At 32.5% G+C, this 14,097-nt stretch overlaps 1 protein-coding gene across 4 annotated transcripts in view; it reads left to right on the top strand.

Annotated features, from left to right (window-relative positions):
• The window catches only part of Gprk1 (G protein-coupled receptor kinase 1), a 368,709-nt gene that overhangs the window by 307,965 nt on the left and 46,647 nt on the right, over window positions 1-14,097 (top strand). For all 4 annotated transcript variants that reach the window (XM_085822051.1, XM_085822049.1, XM_085822052.1 and 1 more), the window contains 4 exons: window positions 4,015-4,114; window positions 4,858-4,939; window positions 9,924-10,054; window positions 13,977-14,071. In XM_085822051.1, the coding sequence (XP_085678177.1) occupies window positions 4,015-4,114; window positions 4,858-4,939; window positions 9,924-10,054; window positions 13,977-14,071 (408 nt within the window). The remainder of the gene's footprint in view (window positions 1-4,014; window positions 4,115-4,857; window positions 4,940-9,923; window positions 10,055-13,976; window positions 14,072-14,097) is intronic.

Here is a 14,097-nt window from a genome sequence, read left to right as displayed (position 1 = left end):
ATCAATTAGCTATAAAGTTGCACATATTTTGCAGAAATTTAACTTTCGGGTTGTTTATTCTCCCATCAATAAAATTCCGAGTTCCATACACAAGGACCCCATTCCGGATATGAATTCCTGGGGTATTTATAGGATTCCTTGCCAGTGTGGTTTAATTTATATTGGCCAAACTAAGAGAGCCTTAAAATTTCGCATCTAGGAACATGAGGCATATGTTAGAAAAAAGGAAACACAGAAGTCTTCTGTTGCTCAACATTGCTGGTCCGAAAATCACACTTTCAATTTTTCTGCTGCCAAAATTATTCAAAAAACATCTTCCATTGGAGAACTGGATTTTCTAGAGGCATTTCACATTCATAAAAATCTTTCTGTTCTAGTTAATGATCCTAATTCCAATCCAAATTTGCCTTCGGCTTTTAGAGAAATTATGTTTTAGTTCTGGTTTCGCCAACAGATGGCGCCACTTGCTTATTCTTGTTCAGGCTTTCTTATCTTATCTAATCATTATTTCCTATCTTGTTCATTTGCGGTTTTTCAGCTGAAGATGATGGTTCGGTAAAACCATCGAAACTAGTCCTGTGAAGATTTTGTAGGTATAACGCTGATTTTTGTTGTTTGACTTCTGAATTAATATACACAATTATTGAAAATGGGAATGAGACTAAAAAGCGACAGCAAAAAATTCGCACAGGTCTAAGTAAAGATGAGTCAAGCTACTAATAAGATTCCCGTCTAAAAACTAGTCCCAAAAAATTCGAGATGCCAATATTAGGGCTTTCATAACACAAAACACGCCTCATCCCTCAATAGTGCTTTGTTTGAATTCATTCCCCCCCTCCCCCAAAGCAATGGAAACAGAAAACGTAAACAACGGATGTTCTCTCCTAAGCACAGATTTCTGATTCGTAACACCATGAGATCTCTAAAGGCGCAGTGTTCCCGCTATTGGAACACCTGGGTTTATTCAATGATTCTGCGTATGGTTTTTGTCTGAAAGATTAAAAAACATATAGAACAGATAATTTGGAGTACAGCCAGCAAAATTATGCCTAATTTTTTTTCCAAATAAAATTTTGTATGTCATTAAAAAAATAGAGAAAATTACTTGAAAAAAAGTGGATTTTAATAACACATAATAAATGAAAATTCTGTGTCTCCTTGTGATATGCTGCTATCTACTGTTTAAAAAGAAATGTTCAAAGTATATTACAGTCAAAAGTCGTTAATTCGGACACCCATAATCCAGACCTCAAAGCTAAAATCTTTCTGCGCATGCGCCACGTTGACGCATGCTCCTAGGCATTTTACGCGTGTGCCCAAGACATTTACGACTGCGCAAGCGCAGAATACGTTTTCGCGTGCGCGTTTAACGTATAACGAATGGTATAAGCTAAAATTATCTAATTATCTATTTCAGTTAATGTTGATGATTGTGTTGTTCCTTAATCTTTTAATTGGATCCGGCTTATTATTTTTTGCAGACTGTAAGAGCAATTTTATAAAAGTAAGCTTGAACTTTTGATTATGTCAAATAGAATTTCCGATGCTGGAGCTCCCAAGGGATCTAGAAAACGAAAGTATGTTTCGATGTCCATCAAACAAAAAATGGATAAAGGTATATCCTTTGTTTATCTAACCGTTCCGAAATCTGTTTATCAATTTCTCGCTGCCATCTTACCAGATTTAAACTGATGATCTATAATCTGGAATCGCCGGAGTCCCAACGAGTCCGGATTAAAGACTTTTGACTGTATAAAGACATTTTTATCTATTTACAGTTGAATTTAAAGGTTTCAGAAGCGATTCAATTTGGGTGTTCCATGTAGTGGAACACTTAACCGCAAAGGGTTAAAAGGGATCTTAGTATTTAATTATAAAATTTCTTAAGGGAGGTTTTTAAACTTAGCCGTAAAACTATTAACATTGTACGTATGGAGCCGTGTGGAGCATTGCAAGATTGTGGGAGGATGTGTCTCCAGATGCTTTAAAAAGTACTTGCTTTAATGTATGGCCAGCTACCATATTTCATGGTGAAACTGATGATAGCCACGAATCTGAAAACATATCCTAAACCAAAGGTAAAATTTTCTAGTTAATGGATTTTGTGAAGAAATGTGTAGAAGCGGTAATAAACGAAGATGATATAACAGAAATTTTTCATTACAATGACAATCATCAATCATCAATGACTTAACGGATGGCGAAATCTGTAGTGTGGTTCTAGATCCAGAAAATACCTCTACTGATAGTGAAGAAAGTGACAGAGAAGTTATTGAAAACGAAACAATTTCAATTGACAAGTTAGTCGGAATTTTCGACACAGTCATTATAGGACTTGAACAGTAGGACTTTGTAACTGAACAAGAAATTAGATCTATCTATGGAATTAAAAAGAAAGTATTAGCACAAAAAACAAAGGTACTTAAAAAAACTTACGTTGAAAGAAATGTTAAGTAAACAAATAAATATGAAGTTTTTTTCATAAATTTTGATACCCTTAAATAATAAATGTTTCATTATTTCATAAACCATGATTTCATATTTTTAATTTTATAATTTCTACATTCTTCATATATTTAAACTGATGACCTAATATCCCGAAAAATCCCAAATCCGGGATCGCCGAATTCCCGACGAGTCTGGGTGTCCAACTTTGTGCTGTATTGCGATTAAAATATCTAAATGAAACAGAATGTGAAGCAAACTGAAACAGAATGGGGAGCAGTTGATTACCAATTATAGATAATACCATGAAACCGGCTAGGTCCTAACACCAACTAGCGGTGGAAATACCTAACAAGCAACTCTGCCACAACTTTCTTCACCATCAGTGGTGATGTTTTCTGGATTTAAAACCATACAACATGTTTTCCCATCCTTTAATTGATCTATGAATGGGCTTTGTTTTGGCAGCCTATTCTCCATTACACCACTGAGAGGAAACTAGTATGTAGAATATTCCACTGCCAACAAAAACTTTATTTGGGATTCATTTATTGCACCCAGGGCTAGATAAAATAAATAATATGCTGCCCAGCACAACCTTTCAAGAGCTGAAAATAAAATTCTAATTTGCTAGTGAAGAGGTGTTTAAAGCCAATATCATCATAGATAAGGTTTTTTGGGACAGAAAAACTCAGCTATTTGGAACAAATCACCAGAGTATTATAACATTCATGTACAGTGTGGTAAATAGGAAAAGTAAAATATAAAAAAAATGTTACTGGAGATCCAGATATTGGACATCATTCCAGTTATTGGACATCCAGATTTCAGAATTAATACTGTATAAAGAAAGAAGTGTTGTCAAGTATGTAAAATTAACTGCATTAAGTTTGGAGGTCACATATGCTGAATAAATTCTTCATTTTTAAAGTTTAAAACTTTTAATAATAAATCTGTGAGAAAATTAGGCTGAGAAAGGTCCAGGCTTTGATGGTTCCATGGATAGTGACTTTAAAATTATTAAAATTTTAAACTGTGGAACTATGGAAAACTCTTGCTGAACAGAGAGAGTGGAGTGGAAGTGGGTTCTAAGAAAGGCAGTGGCCTAAGCTGGGGAATCATTCTGATTGAAGAAGCTGCTTAATTTTTTTAAAAATAATTTACATAATAATATGCATTTAAGTTGGGTTTAAGTATTTTATCCAGTTTTAAATACATCTTTCTTTTAACTATAAATAAATATTTTAAAAATTGAGGTATATAAGTTTTTCAATTACATCTACAAAATGTAAATGAACTTTGACCTGGTAAGAAGTTTGCTTATACATTGATATTTTGGACTTTCAAATGAGTATTGTGATTTTTATTATCAAAGTGTTTTTATCAGATGTCAAACAAAATGTGAAAATAGAATATTACATCCAGGATATAATTATTAGAATATTTATTTCTTTACTGTATGATTTGCCACTTGGAAAATGAAGTAATTAGAAGATAGTTATCTATTTATGCATATTAATGTATTTTATTTATTAGTATAAGCTAATGTAATAAGTAATTTCATTTTAGGTATGCTATGAAATGTCTAGATAAAAAACGGATAAAAATGAAGCAAGGAGAAACTTTAGCATTGAATGAGAGGATAATGTTGTCCCTTGTAAGCACGGGGGTAAGTAAAATCGTGAATGCATCACAAATGCATTTGTCCATCAAAATTTTTAGCTTTTTATATTTGGCTTAAAAAATTTATCTTTAATTTTCTAGGACTTTTTGTGATATGAATAAAGTAGTAATGAATTTTATGCTGCTAATGTATTTACTTATATTGTAAATTATTTCATTTTATGTGTAATTTAATGAAATCAGTTTTTTCATTTTCTTGTGTCATGTACCTCTCCATTTTATTAAGTAAACCAAATTAATGAGTAATTGAAAACCATTAATATTATCATTCCTTGCTGTATCTGTATGATTTACAGTTTCAGTTTAATTTTATATAAGATTTATCTGAATGATTCATGACTTGTCTTCTTGGATATAAGTCTGTAATTTAAATTATGTTCTTTCATAATTTGTGCAGGAAAAAATTCTGTGCCTTTAAATTAATTATCTGCACAGTCTTGTAAATTTGTTTGCTCAGAATGATACAATTGATTTTTTTAAAGAAAATCAGTGTAGCTTATATCATATTTCTTATAATTAAATCTTCTGTTGTTAATAGAAATATTTTTAACTTAAGTTAATTTAATAGACTTACCTTTTTCTCCATTAAGTATTAGTCCTGAAAAATTTGAATTTGTTTAAGCTACTTCAGTACTCCTTTTCTGTTTCATTGAAATAAATTGCATTCTTAAAATTTTATAACTTTTATTGTTCCACTGTAATTATTAATATTTTACATTATTTTAACAGGAAGATTGCCCATTTATAGTATGCATGACTTATGCTTTTCAAACACCAGATAAATTATGCTTCATCTTGGATTTAATGAATGGTAAGTATTAACCTATCAGTGTATAATTATTACAGCTAAACTTGATTATTAATTTACTCTGTCCATAGTGTCACATTCTTAAAGTTTTGGATATATTATATTGCTGTGATATATATGTATATATATAAATATAAATATAATTCAACATGTATAGAATTTTTTAAATTTATTTATTTGAATTTAATTTTTTGGTCTTTGTGAAAAATTGGATCTAAATTTGTTTATTATATATGTAAGATATCACAAAATACGATAGCTGCTTTAAAAAATAATTGGTGACCTCAAAATTAACATTCTGAATTCGGTGATCTCCCTCTATATTCATCTGTTCTCCCAAATTCAAGATCTTTCTACGTTACGTAACACTGCTTGAAAAGGGTAACCAAAGCTAATAATTAACCAGTCATAGCTTATCTCTAGAATTACACCTACTCTGGTATAAAACCCCCTGGCAATGAATTACATCACTTCTTCTGCTATCTCCCACCTTGCTAATATCTCCTCTCTTTGCTTCCCTGTATAAAGTGCCTGCGTTTTAATTATGAGAATCAATGTAAATTGTAATTTATCATATTTCATTATGATTGAATAATAGAAATTAATCGAATTTCATTATGATTGGATAAATATCTATGGAGATGATTTTATATGTGTGACAATAAAAACTGGAAGTTCTTCAAGTTCATGTTTTACTATCTTCATCTGTAAGCCTTGATGTTCAGCTAAGATGACTGCAAGCTGATTCTTCTTCTATGCTTTCCAACAAATATATAAGATATAACAAAATACAATAGCTGCTTTAAAAATAATTGGCGATCTCAAAATTAACATTCTATTGCTGCTCTCCCCCTAAATTCATCTGTTCTCCCAAATTCAAGATTTTTCTATGTTATGTAATGCTACTGGAAAAGGGCAACTAAAACTAATATTAACCAATCATATCTTGTCTCTAGAATTGCACCTACTCATATGCCTCTGGTGAACTACTTATATACCTCTGGTATAAATACCTCTGGTGAACTAATTACATCATTATTATTCTGCTAGCTTCTATCTTGCTGATATCTCCTTGCTTCGCTTCTGTAAAATGCCTGTGCCATTCTTTTTTTTTTTAAAAAAAAACAATGTGTATAAGAAATTATCATCATTTTGTGATTAAAGAGGATGTTGCCTACGAGGAATTATTCTAGTGTGCCTGGAAATCTGGAAATAAAGGTGATAATTTGCTGAACTTAGTTTGGCATCAACTTCTTCCTTTTGCCCTACGACTCAGCCATCGTGACTGTGCTTCGAAATTATGACATATATATATAGTTGTGATGCTGGAATTTATTGCTGGATCTGTAATATCAGCATTGTTCATAGGATCACTTTGGTTTACAGATTTAAGACATCTTCGTTAAGAACTGCTATAATTTATAGGAGATTCTTCTGTTTATTTTCAGTGAAACTGCCATTATATGATTATTCATTCTTTTTTTTTAAAGTTGTAAGGATTATGTTAATTTTATTAACAGTTTAATTTTGAGTTAAAGTTCCTTTTCTATCAATTCTTAACTTCAGCTTACCACTTCCAGCTAGAATGTAGTTTTAGAATCATGTCTAAATATATAATGAGGAAGAGCGGTATTTAACCGTGAAGTTCTTTGGTCTTAGAGAGAGATAGCAGGTATTCTGGCTGCACGCATCTGCCTTTTTAGGCTACTCTCTCATAAGCTATTATTACGCTTGGCCATACTTTAGGCCCTCGATAGCGTCACAGTCAATTAACGTTAAGGGGCGAACTCTGTAAGAAATTTTATAGCTTCAGCTATATCTCCTGTAGTTAAGATTAGTTTAGTTTAATTCTTAGTCTTTTAAGTTGAAGCCCAAGTGTTATCTTTATTGTACTCTCCAAGACAGAGTTTTGTTAAACTTTAGTTGGAATAATAAAAGGTTAGTTTACCCTTCTATCTTGTTGTTTCCTGTTACACGAACTCAAGCGATTATTCGCTTATCAATTCTTAAGATTCTTCACTTCCAACAATAACTTAGAATTACAAAGTGAGGAACTCTACAAGGTCTTTGTTCTGTTTGTTTATACTGTTCCTTTGCTCTCAAAACGTGACAATAGGATGGTTAAAAATGACAAACTGTGGTCATGAAGCTTTCTTAGGATATATTTTTTTGGGGGGGGCAGTTAGTTTGAATTGAATCAAGTAGTATAAAGGATGTCTCGAAAGGTCGTTGCTAAACTCAACATGTTGGTCTGTCATACCATGACAAACAAGATTTACATAGGAACTTGTGTGTGAAAATGCAAACGGTGACTGTTAGAGGGCAATGTTTGCATTGTGGGAAAGGAAAGGGTGTCGAAAGTTGTATTGTATTAATATAACATTTATTAAAGAACATGTTTAAATCAAGATGTTCAAAATTCTTTCCATTCACCAAAATTCATACTTCACAACATTGATGCATGGATTCACGGACTGTTCAAAATGGGCAGGTGTGTCATTTAAATGGGCTGCCACCTTCGAGATTCTGCCTACGAGATCTATATGCAATGTTACAGTTATCTTGTACAAAACAGACTTAATGTATCTCCACAGGCGTAAATCCAGGGGTGTTAGGTCAGGAATTCATAGTAGCCATGCGACTGGGCCACCTCTGCCAATCCAGTGATCAAGATATGTCCTATCGAGGCATTCCCACATAGTGCTGCTAAAATGTGCAGGTGCTCTGTCATGATGGAACCAGATGTTTCAGTGTGTAAATGCCGGAATGTCAACCATCAGATTGGCAACACTCTTTCAGAAAATGTCACACAAATGTTCATAAAGAACTAAGTTAGTAAACTTATTCATCCTTCTCCTGCAGTATCCTCACCTGAAATGATCACACTTCCCACTCTCCCATAAGCCTGCGAACATTGCTTTTTAGTGGTTGCCTTTCACATTTTTGGACACAAATTCCAATGTAAATCTGGTTTGTCAGCAGTAAAACAGAGCAGATGCTGAGATTGACATTTTTTGAGACACCTTCTTATATTATATTGCATGAGCTAAGATTTCAGCTTCAGAACAGACTTTTGATGAAATTCTAAAGAAATAAATTCTATGTCAAAATGCCATTAGTATTTTGTATCATGACTGCATACTTTATAATAGGATCTCGATATTTATGTTGGAAATGTATTTCAACTGTAAAAATAATGGAATGTTTTCATTATTGACAAAGGAACATGTTCACTTGTTTAAGGGAACAACATATGTTTTCATTATTATTTCAGTAAATCACATAAAAAAACTGAAAACAAATTTATAGGCGATGAAAAAATTTATTGTTAAGAATTTGAACCTTATAGTGGATGTTTGTACAAGGGGTGATCAATTGAAAAGGTACGAAATGGCACGGTGGGTACAAATGTAGACTTTATTCAAAATATACACCATAGGCCTGAGCACATCGATCCCACTGATGAACAAGATGCAGGATTCCTTGTTCCCAGAATTCCTGTGGCTGTGATGAGACCCAGTCCTTCACAGCGTTCTTAAGTACGTAGTCTGAATTGAAGCTCTTCCCTTTCAGGTGTTTCTTCAGTGGACCAAACACATGGAAATTGCAGGGTGACATGTCCGGACTGTAGGGTGAATGGTCCAACGTCTTCCACTTGAACTTGGCCAGTTCCATGTGTGTGACTCTGGAGATGTGTGGACGCTCGTTAGCATGGAGCAGAACCACACCCTCCGTGAGCAGCCCCGGTCTTTTGTTCTTGATGGACATGCATATGCATCAGAGTGTCTCACAGTACACATCAGAGTTAATGGTTTTTCTGTGCTCGAGGAATTCCACAAGTAGCGGACCTTGAACATCGAAAAAAGACGATGAGCAACACCTTGTCTGCTGATGGCACGGCTTTGAATTTTTTAGAGGGATGTGACGACGCATGCTTCCACTGCATGCTGTCCTGCTTTGTCTCTGGCTCGTAGTGATGGCTCCAGGTCTCATCACCTTTGATGATCCGCTCCATGAAAGTGGGGTCTTCCTGATACCGAAACAGATGCTGCAGTGCATATGCAGTTCCTTTTGCTGGTTGGTGAGCTGCTTCAGAACCCAAGTAGCATACACCTTCCGATATTGCAACCTGTCGTGAACAATTGTCCACACGGTTCCATAGCTGACATCCACCTTCACTGCCAACATTCGCAATGTGACATGCCGTTCACTTCTCACTAGGTCGTCCACCGTGTCGATGAGATTGCTCGTGATGACAGTGTTTGCCTGGCCTGGTCTCGGGTCATCACCAACACTCTCAGGACCTGCACGAAAATTGGCATTCCATTTTCTGACAGCCTTGTCAGAGACACATTTCTCCCCTTAAACTGTCACCATCCAGCAATGAATAGCTGCCGGTTTCTCACCTTCCGCTGTCAGAAATCGGATAACACCTCACTGCTCCTCATTCGTCGAATTTTGCAACACGAACGCCATCCTGTCCTCATACGGATTGCTGCATCATTTAGACGCTGCTTTTGATAAGAGCCTCTGCTCTCTCCTGCGCATGCGGGTGCCCGCGCATGCTTCGATCCCAGTCAGAGACTCGAATCGCATCCCGAGATGTCGTGCTGCGTTCTCCCATGGCGGCATATGCAAATATTTAACTGTTACGATTTTACGTCATTTTGTACCTTTTCATTTGATTACCCCTTGTACATGCTCATGCTCACTTCTCATTTTCTCAACATGTGCAACATTTTGCAAGAAGCCAGGAATTTTTTCCCTCTGTTGTTTCTTGTTTTTTTCCCTGCTCTGTAATTTTGAAACAAACACATCTGCAGTAACAACAATAATATGCTTAGTCATCATTGCATACATTTTCCATCTAAATTATTCTAATTATATTTTTGCTAGCCCAATGTTAATTTTGATTTTTGATTTCATTTCTCAGGTTTGTTCACTTAGGTACAATTTTCATTTCTAATGGCTCTATATACTTTCATAGGTGGTGATCTACATTACCATCTCTCCCAGCATGGTGTCTTTTCTGAACAAGAGATGAGGTTTTATGCAGCTGAAGTGATTTTGGGATTAGAACATATGCATAAGCGCTTTGTTGTTTACAGAGATCTTAAGGTTTTGAAAATTTTTGTACATGTGTTTAAATTATAATCCTAGGTTTATATATTTTATAAATAAGTATGACCATCTGCAAAATATATTTTGTTATTCTAAATATAATTTCGTATGTAAGGCAATTCTAAGTGGAAGATATTTTATAAATGAAAAACCTAGTGTATATATAAGATCTTTCTCCCACATGAATTTAATATAATGAATTTGTTCTAAAAGTAAGAGAATTAAAGTGTCTGAGTACCCAAGTAAATCTGTTTTCATTTAATGTAAATACAGTACAAAGTCCATAATCCGGACTCGTCAGGACTTTGACGATTCCGGATTAGGGGTTTTTCTGGATTATAGATCATCAATTTAAGTCTGGTAAGATGGCATTCAGAAATTATACAATTAAAAATATGAAACCGTAATTTATGAAATAAAGTGCAATTATGATCCAAAGTGTATCAAAATTTACAAAACAAAAACTTAATATTTATTTGTTTATACTTTATTAAACATTTCTTTGAATGTAAAGTTGTTTAAGTTTGTTTTTCTGCTAATACTTTTTCTTTAATTCTATAAACAGACATAATTTCTTGTTCAGTTACAAAGTTCCACTGTTCAAGTCCTGTAATTACTGTGTCGAGAATTTTTCACTTACCCAAAATTTAATGATTTATTGCACAGTTACAAGCTTTTTCTTGACAACTTTCTTTCTTGTAACTATTTTTTGAATAATATACAAGTATATTTCCCGAATATAAAATTAATAGAAGGCAGCTCATTCACTTAGAATACTATTTATACCAGCTTCTTTGAAGCCATTCAAAATTATCTCATGTTTGGCTTCAAGACTGTTAAGCACAAGCCAAGAAGTGTGAATCAGTTTTAGTCGTGATATTCGCAAGTCAACAGTTTCTTAAGCTCATTAGAATACCACTCAATAAACTCATTCTTGAGCAAATGCTTGAACTTGCCATTTACAGTTAAGTCCAAAGGTTGGAGCTCTTCTGTGCTGGAAACGGGCACAAAAACTGGAATATTATTCCTCTTCTCTAGTTCAGTGAGAAAAAGAGGATCTTGGTGTGCCTTAAAAACGATGAAAAATGCTACAAGGTACAAGAAATTTCTTAAAATGCTTTATGCAAAAGACGTACTTTTGGAATTTTTCAACATTCTCAACTTTATTAGGTACTTTTAAAATTTTTCAACTTTCGGTTCTGTTCATATAAAATTCGTGAAATTTTCAACTCACAAAATCGCCGATATATTCATTTTCGCGAAAATAAGGGCCTTTACAGTAGTTAAAATAATTTTCTTTAGTATAAAGTTATACTATAAATAGAGTTTGATGCAAATATGTAGCTAGCAAGCAAATGTTTTTAATCTAATTTCGTTGACTTTAATAGTCACTGATATTTATTTATCTCTGGTTCATCTGTTTTCAAAATCTGCTTCTTTCAGTCCTTTATATTTTTGGCAGGTATTTTTTAATCAACATGTACATGTATATGTATACACACACAGGAGAATTCAGGTAATCAGAGTGCCATAAGACCAAAGGCAGTGAAGATGAGAGAATTAAGTGGATTATGATGTCATGTTTTTTTAACTTTTATTTGTATTATTGCCTTCCTTATTTTTATTTTACATTTACTTTGTTTGCACATAAAGAATTAACTAAAACATACTTAAGAATTATTAAATATAGAATTACGTATTAAAGTCATACAGTTTTTTAAGAACACTGCGCAAAAAAAAGGGGGGGACAGTTCTGTACCTCCCGTTCTACTGGGTCGATTGACAAAATTCAAATTGCGTTTTTCATGTCTCAAAAGCGCAACTTAGGATATATATTAGATTTATATATAGCATATTGTTCTAACATAGGTATTTTGACACAAAATCGGACTTTTTCTGAAATAACATACCAATTTTTTTTTCCCATATTTCAATTCTACAACTCAAATCATGCCTAGATATTTTGTAAAATTTGGTGCAAAATTTATGGAGAAATTCAAAAATTTATCTTGGCACAATTTTTTAAATTTACCCCAAGAATAATTCACTTGGCGAACTTCTAAGTATATAGCAACTTATTTTCCTTTCCCTTCCATTGTGCCATAGCAGAAAAAAAGTTACATCATTCTTACTTTCAAAAAATTTTAACAAAGTGCCTAAACCACATTTGATATTTCATCCTTTTCAACAAATATGCCAAATTTTAAAATGCGCCAATATATAAATTCATGTGTATCCTAAAAAATTTTGAATAAAAAACTGTAATTTTTTGCAGGTATGCTTAGAAATATATCTACCTTAAGATGACGTTAAAATTTTATAGATTATAATTTAAAACTTTTTTGAAAAATTTGTAAAAAATACTTAAAAATACAAATTTTAAAAATAAATCATAAAAAATGAATCATAAAAAATGGGTGAATTTTATTTGGAATGAACCTGAATTTCGAAATGTGAAAAGAGGAATCAAATAAGTTTAATAAATATATACCAAACTCAACATGGAGGAGCTAAAATTTTGAGGACTAATTTTTTAAAAACTACTTGTGCAATTTTTACAAAACTTGGTAGTTTGGTATAATTTGAGTTGTAGAATCGAAATATGGGGGGGGGGAAGATATGTTATTTCAGAAAAAGTCAGATTTTTGCGTCAGAATACCTATGTTAGAACAATGCTATATATTTAAATCTAATATGTATCCTAAATCGCGCTTTCAAGACAATGGAAAAGCAATTTGAGTTTTGTCATTTGGCCTAGTAGAACGGGAGAACTGTCCACCCCTCCTACTTTTTTGGTGCAGTGTACAATGAAAACAATGTTGGTATGAGAGAAAAATTTAATGTAGGGAAGGGATGAATGATAAGGATAGAAAGAACTTATGCAGAAGCACACTGAAGTAATTTATGTAAATATTTTTAACAGCAAATGATTTTGGAAATAGTTTTTATGTTCTTAATGAGAGCTTAAGTAAATAAATGTACTTTTCTTAAATGCCCCAATAATGTGAATGAATCCTAAAGCCAATTCTTTAACAATATTTAGCACATGTGGGATTGGACCAATATTATTATTAATTCTATCAGTTTCTGAAGCAGTGCATTTAAGTTTGAGCTTGACATCTGAAAAGTGACAGATAAATAATTTTTTTTTAAATATATTAAAAATACAAATGCAAAATAAAATTTAAAAGACTGCATAATATACACCCAAAAATAGGGATTTATTTAAAATGTAAAGTTTTCATGTACAGGATCTTTATTCATTAAAAAGTTGGGAGTAAATGCAGGGTATAAAATGCTAAATAACTTTGATAATGGAATAAATTTACTTCTTGAAGAACCAAAATATGCTATAAATGTAGTATATTTTAGTTAAAACATGTACATTATGCAAAAGAAAAATTCCTATAAATTTGCTGTCATGTTGAATTTTTTTAAATAAAAACTTTTTATGCACATCAAAAAATATATGTGGATTACAAACTATTGTGGATTTAGTAATACTGGTTATCAGAATTTATATTGTGTATAAGTGCAATGTTTTAATGGCCATACATGTTTTTATGTATGCATTTATATACTTCAAAGTAATAAATATTTAAAAATATTTAAAAAGATCACTTAAAAATGCTTAATTTCATTATATTCCTATATGGAAATAAAAGAAATAAATATTTTTCTGTTTTTCATCAACATATAATATTTCAATATGTTATTGACTATTTTAAACCTTAGAAATAGTTATACAGATTCTTAGAAATAACTATACAGGGCTCTGTAATGTATTCTATTATCATTCTTTAATATTTCATTTTTATATCTTTTTTAATATGTTGATGTTATTTGTCCATCTCTCTGAATATATTTAAGTGTCTTAAACGATTTTATATTATTGTGTGAATTGTCTTTCTTGTTACAGCCTGCTAATATCTTACTTGATGAGCACGGGCATGTACGTATTTCTGATTTAGGACTTGCTTGTGATTTTTCAAAGAAAAAACCCCATGCTAGCGTGTAAGCTACCTTTTTAAATATTTTTA

This window comes from Stegodyphus dumicola, chromosome 8 (assembly GCF_044657685.1).
Source record: "Stegodyphus dumicola isolate Sdum_Otavi_A_Nest chromosome 8, ASM4465768v1".
NCBI lineage: Eukaryota > Metazoa > Arthropoda > Arachnida > Araneae > Eresidae > Stegodyphus > Stegodyphus dumicola.
This window is presented reverse-complemented; position numbering and strand designations above follow the sequence as displayed.